The following is a 19,618-nucleotide window of genomic DNA, read 5'->3' on the forward strand; positions in this document are numbered from 1 at the left end:
AGTGGTAACATAAACTTCATATTTCCTTACTTTATTTTAAAAATGGAATATTATGGGGCTGGAGTGATGGCTTGGCGGTTAACAGCACCAACTGCCTTGCAGAGGACCCAGATTCCAGTCCCAGCACCCACGTGGCAGCTAACAACTGCACTATTCTGATCTCCACAAGCATTGCACAAAATGGGTGCACCTACCTACATGCAGGTAATACACTCATACACATAAAAAATAAAAACAACAGATAAAATATTTAAAAAATGCAATATTGTGAAAACCTTGAAGCACTCAGAAAAATAGAAAAATTAATATAATGAACTCATATGACCAATCATCCAGCTTTAAAATATGTTCACATATTTTACAATAGTAAAATATGTCTTTTTACTGTTGACTGGAAGGCATCCTCATATATTCAAGACAGAAGTTGTTATCAAATATTTCAAATGTTTCTCTCTGTTTTTTCAATAGTGGTTTATTTTGTTTGTTTGGTTGGTTGGTTTTGGTTACATTACTTTCAATCTTGATGTTTTTCAAATTTTTCCCAAATTCATCATGCAGTGCAATTTTATTGCTACTTCTAAGAGCGCTGATGAACCCAAAATTGGAAACATTTTCTCCTAGCTTCTGTCTCAGAAGTCTTTAGTTTTAGCTCTTACATTTCGGTACATAACTCATTTTGAATTAATTTGCCCATTTTTGTGCACGGTATATGCAATAAGAATCAAAGTCTTATTTCTTGTTTAACATGCAGACATCCAGTTGTCCCAGTGCAATTCACTGAAAATATTTCCCTTCCCCAATCACAAGTCACACCTGACTATAAATGCAACAGTTTATTTTTAGACTCGCAATTATAACACACTGATTTCCTGTGCTTATGTCAGTACTACACTGTACTAATCAGTGTAACTTCAGAGTAAAACTTGAAGTTTGATAGTATAAGTCTTCCAAGTTTGTTATTCAAATTTTATTCTTATCCCTTTCCATGTTCATATGAATTTCAGAATCCTTATGTCCATTTCTACAAAATATCTTACATGAATTTTTACTTATATTAAATCAATACATTCACTTGGAAATAATTTTCATCTTAAAAATACCAAATCTCCTAATATATGAATATAGAATATCTATTTATTTAGATCTCTAATTTAGCTCAACAAATTTTTTAAAAAATGTTTGCTATTATTTTATTTCATGTATATGAGTATTGCCTGAATGTGTGTAAGTGTTCCCATGTCATGCAATGCCTGCAGAGTTAGAAGAAGATGTTGGATTCCCCTAGAACTGCAGTTATGGATTATTGTTAGCTACCATGTGGGTGCTGGGAATCAAACCTGGGTCCTCTGCAAAAGCAATCAATGCTCTTAAATGCTGAGCCATCTCTCCAGGCCCCTCAACAAAATTTTTATAAATCACAATGTATATCTTATACTTTTGAAAATAAATTTCTTAGCTTTTTAAAAGTAGTTTTCATGTTATGGATAGGATTATGTTCTTATCTTGATTTTCCAATTGTTCATTGCTAGTACACAAAATGCAATTGAATTTTGTATATTAATTTTATGTCTTGCAACATTGTTGCATTGATTAATTCTAAGCATATAACATTTTTGTATATCATTAAGGCTTTTCAACATATATTATTACATCATCAGCAAATAAGTGACATAACGTGTTCCTTTTATTGAGATGCCCTCTTTTCCCTTTCCTTTTCTAGTCTTTTCTTTCTCCCATCTTTACATCAGTGCTTATAACCCCTCTGTGCAATATTGAATAGAAGGAATGCAAGTCGAAATCTCTATTTTGGTGAGTGCACTTAGAAGATATTTTCTTATTTTTTCTATTAAGCATTGTGCTAATTGTACTCTCTTTATGGGTGTTCTTCATTAGACTAAGAAAATTCCCACTCTTTCTAGTTTATGAGATTTTAAATAGCTTTTCTCCTTCAATTGAGATTATGCCATTATTATTTTTGTCTATTGAAATATTGTACTACATTCATTTATTTTAAAAATATTTTTATTTTATTTTCATTTGTGTGTGTACATGTGCATGCATGTGCACATGGATGTTTATGAAGGCCAGAAGAAGGCCAGAAGAAGTTGTCAGATCCCCTGGAGTTTGAGTTGCAGGCAGTTTTGAGCCATCCACTCAGGATGCTGGGAATCAAAGTCAGGTCCTGAGCAAGAGCAGCAAGTGCTCTTAATGGCTGAGCCATCTCTCCAACCCCTAAATCCATATATTTTTAAATGGGAAATCAACTTTGTCTCCCTGGAGTAAATTCCACTTAGTTATAATGTGAGATCTTTTGTTGTTGTTGTTTTTATGGGATTTAGCTTACTAATATTTTTAAAATATATATTCATTATATATGTTTCTTGTGATGTCTGTCTAGCTTTGGTAACAGTAATAATGATGTCACAAAATGAAAGTGATTACCTCTTCAAATTTTTGAACAAGTTTCTGACTTAGTATTATTGCTTCTTCAAATACTTGATGGGTCAGACATAGTGTCTCATATCTATGAAAATACTTGATGGAATCCATTAGCAAAGACATCTGCATCTTGAATTTTCCATGGGGTTTATTAAGTTTGGCCTAAAGTGTCCTTCATACCTAATTTAAGTTTGACCTAATGGTTTCACTATACTTAATGAAATGCAACCTAACTTTGTCAAGGCCTGATCAATTTATGACCTGAAGCTTTGCAGAGGATACCAGATATTCTTGGAAGACCAAGAACTGGAGGAAAAATGCTTCCACCTTGGGAGTTTCCCTGCTCTCTCCTTCTGTGGTCTGAGTTGACAGGCTATGCTTCCCTGATTAATTGGCAGTCTTGGAAACATAACCAAAGAGTTCTGTTTCAGTTTATGGGCACCGGAGTTTCTCAGCACCCTTAGCTTGGTTTCTACGTAGAAATAATGAATTATAGTAGTTGCTAAGAGCAATCACAAACACTACACCTTATATCTAAGATATTATAAATATTATGTAGCTGAATCTTGGACACTGTAAACGTCGTGTGAGTTTCGGTTGGTGAAGTAATGTATTCCTGGTAGTAACATAATGTAACCTTGGTTATTCCTTGGTTACTTTCTGTTTAGTGATGTATCCTTAGTTATTCCTTGGTTACTCCAGATCTGATTCCTATATAAGCTTGCTTTAGTTCACAATAAACATGCACTGGTACACAAGCCTCTGTATCTCCTGTGTCTTGATTTCTATCCGTCGGGGTCCCCAAGCCCTTCAGGCTTGGTTTGTGGTCACTGAACCATGACAGCTGGTGCCCGAACAGGGACCCCCCAACATTGCACCCAGAGGAGGTTTTTAGGGTAGAGTTGTTATTTAAGTAAGTATAATGGGACAAGGTAAGTTACTCCTTTTGTTTCTTTAATTCATCATATTCTTTGTAGTAATGGAGCACAAGTTTCCTAATTGTGTGCAAATAGCTGCAGAGTTTAATTCGTGGTTTCCTGATAGAGGAACTTTAGATTTAGAAGTCTGGGACAGAGTTAGAACTAATGTGGAAAAGGCACTCCAGACAGGAGAAACAATACCGCTTGATTTTTGGTCTGTGTGGGCACTCATCTGAACAACTATTATATTAATTAATCAAGGTCCAAATAGCTTGTCGCCGACTCAGGTTTTTTGTGCTTCTAATAAAGCAGTTAATCTTTATGATGTTCCTGAGGAGTTAAAAATAAAGTTGCTAAGGAATATTTCTGCAAGGAAGGAGTCTTTAGCTCTAGTTCCTCCTTGTCCAGCTCCAGGTCTTCAGAGTTCAGATGAAGCAGAGGATTCTGATGAGGATTCAGTTATGGCTCGACATATTAGAAAGAAACTACAGAGATTGGTGGTGACTAAGCCTAAAATAAAAACGAAACCTAAACAAAGATCGAGAGTAACAATGGCTTTCACAAACTTATTGGCACAAACTTCTGAATCTGAATCTGACTCTGAAATTTTTATATCAAAAGCTACTTTTCCTGTTATTTGACATCCACCTGTCAATGGAATTGCGGTGCAACCACCTACTTATGAAGGTATAGATATAGATCATATTACTAAGATTTGTAAAGCAGTAACATTATATGGTCCACAGTCACCTCATGTGAAGGAAATTCTTTTAGGCTTAGCTAATCATTATGGGAATCTTGCTCCAGACGATTGGAAAGTTCTGGGTAGGTCATTGTTGAAACCATCAGAGTATATTCAGTGGACTATGTGGTATTATGAACTTGCTTCCTCAAAAGCTGTTGAGAATGCTGCTTCTCCTGATGCACATATTCGAGCTATTACTTATCCAATATTAACAGGAACAGGAGCTTATGATTTGCCTGCAAAACAGGTTAATGCACCTGAGCCTACACATGCTCAACTTCAGGAGATCTGTCTTGAAGTTTGGGATCGCATACAGCCTGAGGGAAAAAAGTATGGTCCTTTGCTTAAAATTATTCAGGGATCTCAGGAGCCATATCTAGAGTTCTTGGCTCGCCTTCAAAAGGCTGTGGAAAGCTCTGTGCCTGGAGCTGCTGCTCAAGAAGCAATAGTAAAGGCTATGGCCTATGAAAATGCAAATGAGGCTTGTCAAAGATCTATTTTACCTATAAAAGAGACAGGTGATGTAATGAGCTATGCTTGAGCCTGTCGTAATGTTCACTCTGAAACTAGAAAATTGCAGCTTTTTGCTCAAACTTTGGCGGCTTCTATAAATCCCAAAAAGGGGACAGTAAAATCGAAAGTAAAATGTTTCAGTTGTGGTACTGAAGGACATTTTAGAAGACAGTGTCCTAAGTTATCATCTCAGCCACCAGGCAAATGTCCCCACTGTCATCATGGTGTGCATTGGGCTTGAGACTGTAGATCTAAGACAGATATTGATGGAAATCTTATAAGAAATACTAAACCTATGCCTGTGTTTCAACCACAGAATTTGGGAAATGAGAGTCGGGGCCTTCCCCGAGGCCCCCCACAAACGATCAGGGACAACCAACCATCTTTTCCCTCAACCCCGCAACTGCAGGCAGTGCAGCCATGGACCTTCCCTCAGCTATAACTATAACATTGACACCCTCTGACGTTCCTTATAAAATATCTACAGGGATTTATGGTCCGTTGCCTGCAGGAACTTGGGGGTTATTAATTGCTAGATCAAGTTTAATGGCTGAGGGAGTTATAGTCAGTCCAGGAGTAATTGATGCAGATTTTGAAGGTGAAATTCAAATTTTAATCACTACTAATAGCTCATATCCTGTTACTATATGTGATAAAATTGCTCAGTTGATTATTTTTCCATTTATACCTATTGGATCATCTTCCAGGAAAAGAATTGGAGGATTTGGAAGTAGTAATCCTATTTCTGTTAACTGGGTTATGATACTACAAGCACAACAACCTCATATTAATTTTAAAATTCAAGATAGATCTTTCAAAGGTTTGATTGATACTGGATCAGATATTACTATTATTAAGAAGGATGACTGGCCATCTAATTGGACTACTCAAATTGTGAAGTGCGATATTAAAGGAGTTGGAGTCCGACCAGTATCAATTATTAATGTTAATGCATAATATAAGAGAATTTCTAGTACAGATGGACAAATGGCTGTTGTTAAACCTTATGTATTAGAACTTCCAGTAAATATTATAGGTAGGGATGTATTAGAACAATGGGGAGCTTATTTGGTAGTTCCACAATTTTATTGTATTTACATAAAAATGGTTATCAAAGATTTGTTTTATTTTATGTTGGTTTACAGAGGCTTCAGAATTCAATAGCTAAATTGTCATGTGCTGTTTGAGCTCGCTGAGACGCTGACTCTGGAGATAAAATTGGCCCTTCCACTTCAGACTCAAGCCTATTATCTGAAAATATGTTCTCCAAGATTTTTTCCAGGTTCAGGCTGGCCCCCTGACCCTGTGAAGAGAAAAGGGAACAACAAAACAGCCTGCGTGTATGAGGCACTGTATAATTAAAAATTTTTTTAAGATGTAAACTGTATTTGATAGTTCCATAATTTTATATCTGTAAATAATGTAAATATAAGCTACAGTCTAAACACTGTGAAGTACAGCCTAAACACTGTGAGGGCCTACAGTCTAAGCACTGCAAAGTCTAAACACTGCAGTGCACAATGGTCTTAGCACCGGACAACAGTTGCCATAATTTTAATGCAGTCTTAACACTGTGAAAAGTGTCTGTAAGCTAATTGGTAATAGTTCAAATGTAGGATAATGTAAGTTTTGGCCAAGCAAATTGACTGGCTGACACCAGATTAATTTAAATGACGTCATATATATGTATATATATATATATTTCTTCTATAAAGATACCATGGAAATCTTCTCAGTTAGTCAATGGTTTAATGATTTATTTAGATGATATAGTGTTTATATGTTGCCATAGATACTTGTTCTAAGTTTGTTTATGTTACCATTGATACTTGATTTTAAGTTTGTTTGGACTACTCCTTTATTTGAAGAAATTACTAATCACAGTATAGAACATTTGTTAGCTTGCTTTGTTATCATGAGAACTTTAGTACTATTAAAATAGATTATGCTCCTGCTTATACTAGCAGACGACTTAGTAATTTATGAAATTTCATAAAATTAATACCTTCTTGGAATAGAATATAATCTTCTAGGGTAAGCTATATTAAAATGTACTTATAGATATATTAATATGCATATTAAAAAAATAAAAGGAGGGAATTATACACAAGATCATAGAAATTTAGAACTTTAGGATATAAGATTCACAAATTATTATTAATCAGTTATTATTCAGAGATTTTGTTTATTATTAATGATTGTGTTTATTATTATATAAGATTTTGTGGATTATTAACTTAGGATTATTATGAGATTTTGTTTATTATTGTTGATTTGTTTGTTAGATTTTGTTTAGCCTAAATTTCTTTAGATTTTGTTATTGATTTTTTAGATTTTGTTTATTACAGATTTGCTGTTTATTATTAATTTTTAAAATTTGCCCCAAGGTGAAGTTTTTATCTCTTGCAGATAAGCATTTTTTACAGGAATCATTACTTTCACCTAACCCAGTGAATGTCTGGATTAAATCAGGAAAATTCTAAGATTGAGTACCAGGAAAGCTACTAATACCAGGCAAAGGGTATGGTTTTGTTTCTATAAGAAATTGAGTCACTCTTTGGCATCCCGGCTGATGGATCTGCTTGTGGACATCAAACAGTGAAGACAGCAGTACAGCGCAAAAGGGATCAAGAGATACCGCTCTAAGCAATGGCGGCATTATCGCTGACCAATAAATGTCTGCATTATCAGAAAAAGTTGTCATCTCCTACTTGGGGTCAATTGAAAGCCTTGACTTCCAAGGCTCGATCTGTGGTTGATCTCAGGAAAGGGACTTACTCTGGAAAATCTGTTCTTAGCCATGTGTGCTTTGATTACTTGCACCTCTGCTGCTGGAACTGAGGTAATATATTGGCTCATGTACCTAATCCCCTCTTCTCCATCCCTATACTTGGAAGGAGCCTACCATTATGGTTACTAGTTTTCCTATGAATGTTTTGTCACCCCCTTATGGAACAGGTCAGCCAGATTTTCCTTATGAAGAAGGAACTGTTTTTAATTATACTCAATTTGTGTCTTCTGATATTATGTACTTTGGAGCTCCTCCTTGTTATCCTATTAGACAGCAGAGTTGGATTGTTCCAGGAGGTATCTGGAGTAATCATCAACAGGACATGGTACGTCTCTCTGCTCAGTCTACAGGTCCTAACTGGACATAGTATGAGGACAAAGGTGACCCAGATATCTCAGAGTGTGAAAGTTTTTCCTATAATTAGATATTTGAAAGACAATCTTTAATATGGAAAGATTGTAGAGGATTGAAAGGAAAGGTTTAATAGGACTCAGAATCATACTTGGAGTAATTGGGGTCCTTTAGGAAGTTGGTTAGAAGAGTGTAAGGATTATAAGGAGTTTACCTCAAAGTGTAATCTAAAAAATATTATTCCTATGAAAGATAAGTTTAATACTGCAAATCATATAGCTTGGGTAGATGGAGGAATAGTTAATCCTTGAACTCAGATGAGAATAGGACAAACATTATATTCTCCTCAATTACATATTTGGAAATTGTTAACCACTCTTAAGCCTGTGGAATTTTTTGATGGTACTTCTGCTACTACTTATGACAAAGTATTTTATGATTTTACTAAAGTTAAAAATTGTGATGTTACAGCTTGTGTGCACTTCCCTCTAGTAATATTGATAGGACACATAGTTATACAAGAGATGAATTTAACTTGTCAAAATTGTCGTTTATATACTTGTCTTAATAACTCTATATCTTTTAATCAATCTTTTGAATCAGTCATGATTTTAACTCAATGAAATTCTTTATGGATTCCTGTGAAAATTCATCATTCCTGGGAAAGCAGTCCTATTCAGGGACTAATTCTGAGATTTTTCAAAAGACTGTTTCAGCGAGGCAAACGTTTGATTGGCTTGATTATTGCTACTGTTTTTGGAACTCATCGCTTTAGCTGCTATGGCTACTGCCGCTGGTGTGGCACTTCAGAAATCTGTTCAAACGCAAGACTGTTGAACGTTGGCATGAAAATTCTCGTAAACTTTGGACACATCAGGCTCAGACTAATTCACAATTACAAGAAGAAATTGTGGCTTTACAAGGGGGACTGCATTGGTTGGGAAATAAGTTAATGGAATTGCAGAAAACTGTACAATTTGTGTGTGATTGAAATTCTACTCAACTTTGTATTACTCCATATAAATATAATGGTTCTGAATATGAATGGAAAAATATAGAATTGTATATAATATAGAATTGTATATTCAAGGCAAAACAGATAATGTAACTTTTAATGAGATTCAATTACAGGAAGAAATATATGAGGCATTTTCAGAAGAAATTCCTTCTGCTTAGTTCTATTGATCAAATAGCTACTACTTTAGCAAATACTCTTTCTGGTCTCGATCCTCGAGGATGGATCCAGAGTATAATACATAGTTCTGGATTCTCTTTAATAACCTTGGTAATTGTTCTTTGCATGTTGTTTTTAGGAGGTCGATGTGCCTTCCAATGCCTGAACCAAGATGCTCAGAAAAGAAGTGCTGAGAGTCTCTTATCTACCCTTCATTTTCAAAAGGAAAATCTAGATAAAAATAATAAAGGGAAATTTTCAAGGCTTAATCAATTCATGACCTGAAGTTTGCAGAAGATACCAGATATTCTTGGAAGACCAAGAATTGGAGGAAGAATGCTTCCACCCTGGGATTTTCCCTGCTCTCTGCTTCTGTGGTCTGAGTTGACAGGCTATGCTTCCCTGATTAATTGGCAGTCTTGGAAACATAACTAAAGATTTCTGTTTCAGTTTATGGGAACTGGAGTTTCTCAGCACCATTAACTTGGTTTCTATATAGAAATAATGAATTATAGTAGTTGCTAAGTGTAATCACAAACAGTTCACTTTATATCGAAGATATTATAAATATTATGTAGCTGAATCTTGGATACTGTAAACGTGTGAGTTTCGGTTGGTGAAGTAATGTATTCTTCGTGGTAACATAATTTATCCTTTGTTTTTCCTTGGTTACTTTCTGTTGGTAAAGTAATGTATCCTTGGTTATTCCTTGGTTATTCCAAATTTGCTTTCTATATAAGCTTGCTTTAGTTCACAATAAATACGCACTGGCACATAAACCTCTACATTCCCTGCATCCTGATTTCTCCTGCACCTATCCCTCGGGGTCCCTAAGCCTTTCAGGCTTGAACTCTGGTCACTGCACCATGACATAACTTGATATGCAAATAGAGTGCAACTTATTCTTACAACAGTAGCTGAGTCTCAGCCAATCACAAGCAGGTGACTGTTGAAATCATAAATAAGATAGAATTGAATTGCAACCAATCAGGCTGTCTCGACCTTAGTACCTTTTTCTGTGTCTCATTTCCTTTTCTTTGCCCATTTATATAACCTGCCCTTGTGGTGAGACAAGTCACTTGGAACTACTTTTGAGTCACAACGCTAAAGAATTGTAGAATTGAACTAATGCCAAAAGAAGACCTGCAAAACTAGCGGTGGTGGTAACATTTTTCTTTCAGTAAGAAAAATGTAAATTGCTGATTTGCGGTTTTACTTACAGATCTGCTCAGCTTTCCATTATTTGAGACATGTTTTTTGTAATTTGTGTCTTCCTAAAGTTTTGTCTTTTTTATCTAAGTTGCCAATCGTTTTGGCAACCCACTTGTTCATATTTCACCCATAATCATTTGCATTCCTGTTATGTCAATAATGGGGTTTCCTTTTCTATCTTGTTTGGTAATCTGTGTCCTTTCACTTTTTGTCTAACAGTAATGTTCATTTGTCAATGATTTTGGACTCCAAGGGACATTTGGCAATGTCTGAAGACATTTACAGTGGGACTAATTAGGGACAGATACTGTTACTGAATGCATAAATACCTGGGCTGCTTCCAAACAGCCACAGCCTTCGCCTTCACAATAAATAATTATACAGCCCGAAATATCAATAGTTCTAAGGTTGAGAAATTTTTGATAACTGAAGAATTGTAAATAATATTGACCTTTATGAACAAATATTTGCCTGCATACATAGTGGCAACTCTGTATTCTGATTATTTTTACCCTTGAGATTCACTCTTGTTATTTCTTTCTGTATACTTGTTTTTTAGCTTCTTTATTTAGTAGCTTGCCTGGAGGAATCTATAGAATCTGTTTTCTACCTTGTGTGTGGCTTTTTATGTCTCCAGTTAGCTTTTACATTTTAATGTTTTTAAGCTAGATTTTCCATGGAACATACCTGTATATGCAAACTTTAGTGGTCCCTTAATAGATCTGAAGTGACTGTCCTCAATCAACTTCATCCAGTGGGCCTTCAACCCTACTTTAATGGAGCTCTGTGTAGTTCTTTAACAGTATATCAAAATGAGGCATTTTTGCAGTTTACCCCTAGCTCTTTCTTCGCACTGGACAGTCTCATGTCCCTTTATTACATGTGCTCAGGCTTATGATGAGTCAGAAAAGCTTGTGCTTATCAGATTTTTCCTTCCTCTTACCCCCATATGAATGTTTGGAGAGCCTATATGATTATATCATTGATTGAGTTTCTTGTTCAATTAATGGCTACTTCAAATGTCAAAGGGCTGCCCCAATAAGGACTGACAACTCATAATAGTTGAGTTCATATTTTCAAATTCTCTTGCAAATTCTAGTAGCTTTAGGTACTAAATCATCCATGGTTTTCCGAGTGCACGTGTTCTTTCATATGCTGTGCTATGTGAAATATATCTATAGAAACATTTTATTTTTTATCTTCCCGCATTTTTATAAACCTTCAGACCATTATTAACTAATAATTGCAACAGTGAGAATTCATGATTTCTTCTTGGTTTTAATGACAATGGCTTAATCATATGAGCATTTAAAGTGGCATATGCTGTTTCTTTTGGTATTTAGCATGTTTGAAATCATATTTAAATGAATTTCATCAGTTTAAAAGTAATATTGTATAGAAATGACTAAAATTTTATCAAGGTTTTTGGCTTCTTTTGACATAGGTTTTTATATGTTCTTTAATACATTAATGAAATATAATGCTACTATATTTCTTACATGTATTAGTTATTTCATTCAGATTTAGAATAAAACTTGCTTAATCTTATTGCAATATTTTGAATTCACTGCTGAGTTACTTTATATTTCAAGTTATGTTTGTTTATGAAATAATTTTATTTGTAGTGTTATTTTTAATATTTTATTATTTTTATTTTATCTGTGTGAGTGTTATGCCTGCATATAGGTAGGTGCACCTGTGTCGTGCAATGCCCATGGAGGACAGAAGAGGCTGTCAGATCCCCTAGAACTGGAGTTACAGACAGTTGTTAGCTTCCATGTGGGTGCTGGGATTCAAACCCGGGTCTTCTGCAAGAACAGTCAGTATTCTTAACCACTGAGCCATCTCTCCAGCCCTGTGATGTTATTTTTATTTTTATAATTATAGTGGTATTTTTAAAAACAAAATTTAAAAACATAAAAATAGGAGGCTGAGTTGTTGGGAAGAAGAGTTTCAGCAGGAGAGGGTGAGGGGCATGGGGTAAAAACCACTAAAATTCAGTATAAATTTATTAAACTGTGAAAAAACTAAATATAGGTTTGAATATGGAGGTTATATTGATTTCAAACCATGAATGTGAAGATTTTCATAGCTCTATGATGAGAACTTATTTAAGAACATTGCAATTTTTTTTAGTGGATCACAGTTTGAAACCATTTGATCCCTTGTTCCATTTTTGGGATAGATTTTAAGAAACTTTATCAGCTTTTTGTACTGTAGCAAATAATATCTGGTTTATAAACATGAATTTCTGGCTTGCTTTAGTAAAAATGTTAATATCAGTTAACTTGTGAACTATGTCTTCTTCCAAGGAATTCATATTTTATTACAGGAATTACACAAAACGTAATATCAGAATACTAGGGTTGGAAAGAACCATAATGACAATCTAATTCAACCTTCTCATTTTATAAGTAGACTGAAAGATTAATTTTCACATAATTTAGTCTCAAGAATGTAGCTTACTGGAAATAACTCAAGATATGGAAAAATGTTCTTGCTATATATCGCCAGAGAAATTAAGTACAAATTTTATTTAGAAAATGCTGGGGTCCTTCAACTTCCAAGTTTAGATCAAATGGTATGCATTTAGCTAGGAATCCTCTCTCTCTCTCTCTCTCTCTCTCTCTCTCTCTCTCTGTCTCTCTCCCTCCATCCCTCCCTCCCTCCCTCCCCTTTTCCCTCCATCCCTTCCTCCCTCATCCCTCTAGCCCCATTTTCTCCTCTCTCTTCTCTTTCTTTACTCTTTTCTCCCTTCCAGGCTGGCTTCAAAACCACCACATCCTTCCTCAGCCTCTGCAGTTTTAGGATTACAAGTATATATCATTAGACCTAACTTTTTGTTAGTTTGAGACAGGACATGGCTATGTTGCCCAGTCCTAGTGCTGAATTAATGAATTCTAGTGGTCCTCCTCCCTCAGCCTCCTTAGTAGTTGGGACTATCGGTGTACACCACTGTTCTCAGCTCTGACAGATATTTTCTGTCTTAAACACAATTTCCTGTTCTGTTTCTTAAATCATTGTTTTATTTGCTTTTATATTTTGACTATGAAAACTACGAGGAAAAGACACTTTGTAGCCTCATTTCACTCCCAACTTCACCCAAAAGGTGAAACTGCCTGAAGTAAGAGCATGCCCTCCTTTCCATGTATTTTTGAACTTTCGTCCACATCCAACTCACCAAATCTCTGTCTGACGCTCCAGGAACAGACCTAGTTCTTATGCTTAAAGTATCCTCCAAGTCTTCTGTAAACGACTCACTCAAATCTAACTCAGATGGACTTGGGTCTGCAGGGAGGAAAATTAAAAGACAGGTGAGAATCAGCTTAGTTCGTCATAGTTATCTTTTTCATTGCAAATATTTCAGTACACACACACACACACACACACACACACACACAATTAAGCATATAGCCTAGACGTTATGCTGTTATGAAAACAGGATTCAAACTCACAAACTTCATGCTGTTTTGTGTTAACATACTTATATTTAAAACAGTATTTTAGAAATTGCCTTGGACTGAAAACTAACATGTTTGTGTTTATTTGTCCTTTATTAAACAGGAGGGTAAATGCGCTACTATAAAATCCTATGGCAGCATTATGCTGTTGAAAGATTCTGATTCATTCCTTCCTAGACATTAAAAGATGTTCATAGACTGGGTTCTTATGCTTCATAAAAGAACTTATTTATAATACTTTGTTTCAGGCTCTTCTGGCTTTTATACTTTGCATTGAAAAGTCAGCTGCATTTCCGAGGGATTTTCCTTTATGTGCAACTTGGTTTTCTTTTGCAGCTTTCACTTGAAGATAAAGGTGGAGAACTGGACCACTCACGCAAAGAATATGAAAAATTAAAAAAAAACACAGGAATGCAGAAAATGTGGGACACCATGAAAAGAACAAATCTATGCATTATGGGCATAGAAGAAGGAGAATCCCAGGGCAACAGCATTCGCCAGATCTTCAACAGGATTATAGAGAAAACTTTCCTAAATTAAGGAAAACCATATAAGAAGCACCCCAAACACCTGATATACAGGACCAGAATGGAAACTCTCCGTAGCATATCATAGAAAAAAAACCACAAAACGTACAGAACAAAGAGAGGGTAGTGAAATGAGACTCTGAACTATGGCATTGACAATGTGGATGGATTGGGGATACATATATGAGGAAGAGCTGACATTTGGTGCCCAGATGAACATGAATGTGACAGTGAATGAGAGGTTACTGAGGGTGGCTTTGAGACTTGGTTGGGCGATAGGAGAAGCAATGACAGCAAACATAGGGTGCCTGTTTACCATTTGATTCATTCTGCTTGTGAGGCTTTTACCTGTCATTTCAAATTGGCTTACTGAGTTTTGCAATTCCATCTTCATTTCAGCTGGAGTTCTCTTTGATGAATTCACTTTTCAAATATGGAATTATCTTTGTTATTTTATTCAGTTGGAAGTCTGCATTTTCTTGAGCTTCAATAAAAAATTTATTCCTATTCTCTTTGAGTTCTTTGAGTTGTTTGTGTGCTCTTTAAAATCTTTGCTTTGGGGCTGGAGAGATGCCTCAGTGGTTAAGAGCACTGACTGCTCTTCCCAAGGACCTGGTGTGATTCCCAACACCCATATGATGGCTAATAGTGATCTATAACTCCAGTTCCAGGGAACCCAATGTCTTCTTCTGATCCCCATGGGCACTGCATGACACACATGCCTTTACACACATACAGGCAATACACTCATACTCATAAAATAAAAATAATAAAACGTTTTTTTTTAAATCTTTGACTTCTTTGGTTATATTTATGATTATTCTTTTAAGTCTTGTGTCTTGGGGTTTCTCTGAGTAGTTCTTATTGTAGTACACTTCTATAGTACGGGTAGAATTTCTTGGGAACATATTTTCTTGGATTTTCGTATTATGTGTGTTTTTTGCATTGTGACCTGGGAAAATGTACTCCTTTTGTTGGTTGTGTATCTGATGTGAAATTGTAGACTGTCTTTGTTGACTTGAAGTTTGGTTCTGTTTTTATTGTTGATGTAACTTCATTCCTTTCTGATCATTTATGAATAGATAGTTGATCTCTTCTTGAGGTTCTCATTTTTTATTTTTTTGAAAGGATGGGATGGTTCCAGGCAGGCTAGTCAGGAGCTCTGTAACAGCATCAATGGGCCTGTTCCCAAAGTGGAAAGATGACAACCAAATGGGTGGGTTCTGACTAGCTAAGCAGGATAGATGTAAGTTCTAAGGCAGGTGGAATGGGGCTGTCCCCAAGGCAGCATGATGGTGACTGAGTTCACAGGATCAGACTAACTTACCCTGCTAATCCAGAGCTCTCAGGCAGTGTGAAGTGGCCTAGGCCCAAGGTGGGATAATGGGGACCCAAGAACTCATTTTTGAGGAGTAGTCATTGCTTTCCTATTTGACACAAAATGTAGCTCAACTAATCATAAATTTCCACTTTTAATGATATACTAAGTTCCGTCCATGCATAGGTTGTAACTATAGAAAAAGTACTTAAAAATTCTTTCATCACCAGAACATCTTACTTTCAGTTTGAAAAATATTAGGTAGGGAAAAATGTACTGCTCAACAATGCCGTAGACAACTTAACCAGCATAAGTTGTTCAGTTCCATGGAACACTACTATACTGAAGACTCACTAAGACAGAGTTGCTTATCGATGAGAGATACTGGAGGGTACAATCAAGTAATGAAGTTTGAAATGCCAAACTAAATAATGAAGAAATGCTTAGCATAGTGACTAACAGAGAATTGTACTAAACAAACAGGAGCTGTGGGTGAGATGTAGTACTAGTAAATTAGACTGAACTTTTTCATTGAACATATGAACAACTTTACTGTTTTTAAGCACTGCATCTAGAAAACTCTGGTCCCTCATGCTACACATGTACATGAACATAATAACAAACACACAAAGATGTACACACAAACCTCCTAGGATCTGGCTGCTAAGAGACACTTCCTAACTCTTTTGAGGTACAAGTCAGAATCTCTAGCCTTAGGTTGAAAGCAGATATTATCAATAGGCAACAGGTAATGGTGTAATGTTGAAGATTTAATCATGAATGTAGTTCAATATGTGGGGTATAAATATTACAGTAATGATGTATTTCTCTAAAAAGTTTCTTATTTATAGATAACAAGCCACAATATAGTGAATACTTGATTCCCAGGATTATTGTGATAAGGAAATAAAATGATACATATACATACAAATGCTTCATATAAGTGGAAAATTACTATTAATATCTTTAAGTTGTTTGTAAATAATTCCAATTTACACCATGAAATTACTAATTTTTTTTGTGTGTATGGAATTGCTGGCCTTCCTTTTAACTGAACACCCATTTCCTTGATCCCTGGGCAAGTGTTACTATTTTTCATATCAAATGGATCCTGGAGGCATTTATTTTTTTCTGTATTTTTATTTTGATATTCTGTTATAGTTCTGAAACTTAACAGTGACTCCCGGAAAAGGTATGCAAACAGATTTATGAATGCAAGAAACCCAAGGTATCACCTGGGACCAGCTTTAGGAAGTTCTCCGTGCCCTGGGGCCTACTACTACATGTCACAAAATGGATGATTGTTTTTCAAAATATAAAATATCTACTCAGTATCACATAAAATAGGCAATTCCATTTGATTTAGACATATTTTTCTTTCAATAGAATACTCACATTGTAAATACACACCTGAGGACAGGGAGGCCCCAGACACTGCTATGGACGGTGTTCCTGATGTGTTTCTGCGGTGATTGCTTTTGAGCTCCTCTGTGGTGCTTTCAGGGGCAGCCAAAGCCATGGAATTTTCAAAACCATGATCCTTTCCACAAAATTAAAAAAATTTTATTCCCTTAAAGCCCATTCACATAAATGAACTTTAAAGATATTTATGTTTATTACTTTTGGGGAGGAATGAATCCATTCGAAGACACTTGTCAGAAGTCCATACAACTACAAAATTTGTTATCAGTAATTACAAAATAAAATCAAATCCAAGAGTTTTACAGTTCAGCAACAAAAAATCTATTAAGTTTTTCATTCATGAAATTAATGTTGTAATTCATAGATTAGCAAGAACAATGGGATAGGAGTCACTCTTACATGAACTTTGACTAAGAATATGGGAGCAGGCTGGAAAGATTGCTCAGTGGTTAAGAGCACAGGCTGCTCTTGGAGAGGACCCAGGTTTGGTTCTCAGCACCCACACGGCAGCTAACAACCATCTGTAACTCCAGTTCCAAGGGATTTTCATGCCCTCTTCTGACTTCCAAGGGCGTTGCATACCGCGGGTACATTTACATACATGCAGGTAATATACTCAAACACATAAAATAAAAGAATATGGCAGATTCACCTTCTCAGTGTAGCACTTGGCCTTAGAATTGTTTGCTCTTACATTTGCCCTCTGTGAACATCCCTTGTCCTCAACTACCCTGCTATGGTTTGGATCAAGAATATTTCCTAAAGGTTGACTGTTTGATCCTAAATTTGATGTCACTGGAAAAAGGTGAAAATCTTTTAGAAGTGGGGCTAAGTGGAAAGTTTTAGGTCATTAGCAACCATGACATGAGCATCTTGCTCCACAATGCACTGCCTGCCATATTATGCCTTGATCCATACCAAAAGAAGTTTTTGTGCAGATCTTCAATATCCCAAACTGTAAGTCAATGTAACTTTTCTTCTTATAAGTTGTTTTATCTAAGGCATTTGTTACATTAATGGAAAGCCGACTCACATATCTTACTTATTCTACCCATATTTAACATTAGACCTTGCCACCTTTTCCATCTAGAACACTGGATGATCAGATTATAGTGGATTACATCTGTGTTGGAATAAAATGTTTGATGAAGACTTCCTTAAATTATAGCAATAGGCTATTTAGGGGTGCTTGCTTACAAATAAATCCTTGAATATATGACAGAGTTCAGTATGACTGTTTTTCTTTTATTTCTTCTTCTTTCATTTATTTTTATGGGGCTTTGGGGTACTCTAACAGTTCCCCCTCTGAAGAGGTAACCCTAAAATCTTTTAAGGATTAAATACAAGCTTCCAAATACTTTCAATATTTTTGGCCTTTGGAATGGAGTATGATGCTAAGAAACCCAAGGACATTGTGAGTTTTAGCCAAGAAACTGGCTACATTTCTTTCGGGTCTTTTTACCTAACCGGCTAGCCAATTCCTATCTCCTATTCTTATCACACCATCCTCTGAAGAGGTTACCCAAATTGCCAATAGGGAATAGACTTCTCTGGCTTCTTCCATGCTGAACAGGGATGCTGAATGAGGCAACTGGAGTACCCCTTCAGTGGGTCTATCTAAAAAACTCCCAAATTTCATAACTCTTATCTCTAAGGGGAAAAGAAAGTCCTTGAATCATGAATAGGAGATGTGAAGAAGTAAAGGCAAGAGCAATTAACACTACAAGTTCTATACAGGGAACTTGAAAAAAGTAAGAACAGGGCAATTTTCAACTGTTCATATGAGAGTCCATTGGAATTTCTTGACAAGGGCTTCCAAAAGCATCCCTGTATTGGGTTCTTCCTCATTTTTCTTTTGTCTTCCAAGGCTGGACTCTAGAGTGATGGATTCAGGATTTGCTTTCAGGTATTTTGATAGCTGTTGGAGTAGTTAGAATCAGATGACACTGTTTTTCATTTGTAGTATATGATAAAGTAAAACTGCCCCAATTCTAATTTCTATAGGGATTTGCCTACTGAATGAGACTAAGTTTGCTTTAATATTAAAAAATAGGCGCAGGCCTCTCTCCTACCCACAGGCCTCTCTCAGTGTTAAGTCCATCTCACCCTCAGCGCCTTGACTCCCCCAGCCTCATTCACTCTCCTATCTCACCGACTGTTCTCTCCTCCTCGTTTGGACCCTGCCCCATTCGTTGTCTTGGGGCCCCAGACACCTGGGGAACCAATACTGCTTCCTGATCCTTTTCATCCAGACCAACATAGTGCCTTCTCTGGGCCACAGGAGCACTGCTCCTGAACCCACCCTCACCTCCCTCTGCTTCCCTGGGATCTCACGATCCGCCAGCCTCTTTCTGGGACATGGGGGCTGACCTTTCCTCTTCCTGATCCTTTGCATCCAGACCAACCCAGCTCCTCAGTGCTGGCCCCAGGAGTCCTTGGGGTCTCTTCCCGCCCCATCTGCTTTTGCATCTCTGGGTGGCATGGACACCAGCTGCCCTAGGCCAGCATCTTTCCTGGGCCAGGCTCCCAGCCAGTCCAACCACTAAATTCCTAAGGCCAAAATCGTTCCTGGAGGGATCCAGACCTTAGGAGAAAGCCTGAAAACATCTGACCCTCATCTGAATTGGGCCTCTATGGGAACTCCTGAAGACAAAAGCAATCCGCCCACTCCAATATAAAATCAAAGGAGAGAACCGGAAGCTTAGATGAACCAGCTTTTCATGCCCAAAAAGTAAACCACAAAGA

General features: G+C 36.4%; 1 protein-coding gene across 2 annotated transcripts in view; it reads right to left on the minus strand.

Moving 5' to 3' along the window:
• Sytl5 (synaptotagmin like 5) overlaps nt 1-19,618 on the minus strand; it is a 146,478-nt gene that overhangs the window by 52,223 nt on the left and 74,637 nt on the right. For both annotated transcript variants that reach the window (XM_008833046.2, XM_008833045.2), the window contains exons 7-8: nt 16,862-16,991; nt 13,327-13,433 (exon numbers count right to left, since the gene is read on the minus strand). In XM_008833046.2, coding sequence (XP_008831268.1) covers nt 13,327-13,433; nt 16,862-16,991 — 237 coding nt within the window. The remainder of the gene's footprint in view (nt 1-13,326; nt 13,434-16,861; nt 16,992-19,618) is intronic.

Source organism: Nannospalax galili, unplaced genomic scaffold (assembly GCF_000622305.1).
Source record: "Nannospalax galili isolate Female #2095 unplaced genomic scaffold, S.galili_v1.0 scaffold556, whole genome shotgun sequence".
Taxonomy (NCBI): Eukaryota; Metazoa; Chordata; class Mammalia; order Rodentia; family Spalacidae; genus Nannospalax; species Nannospalax galili.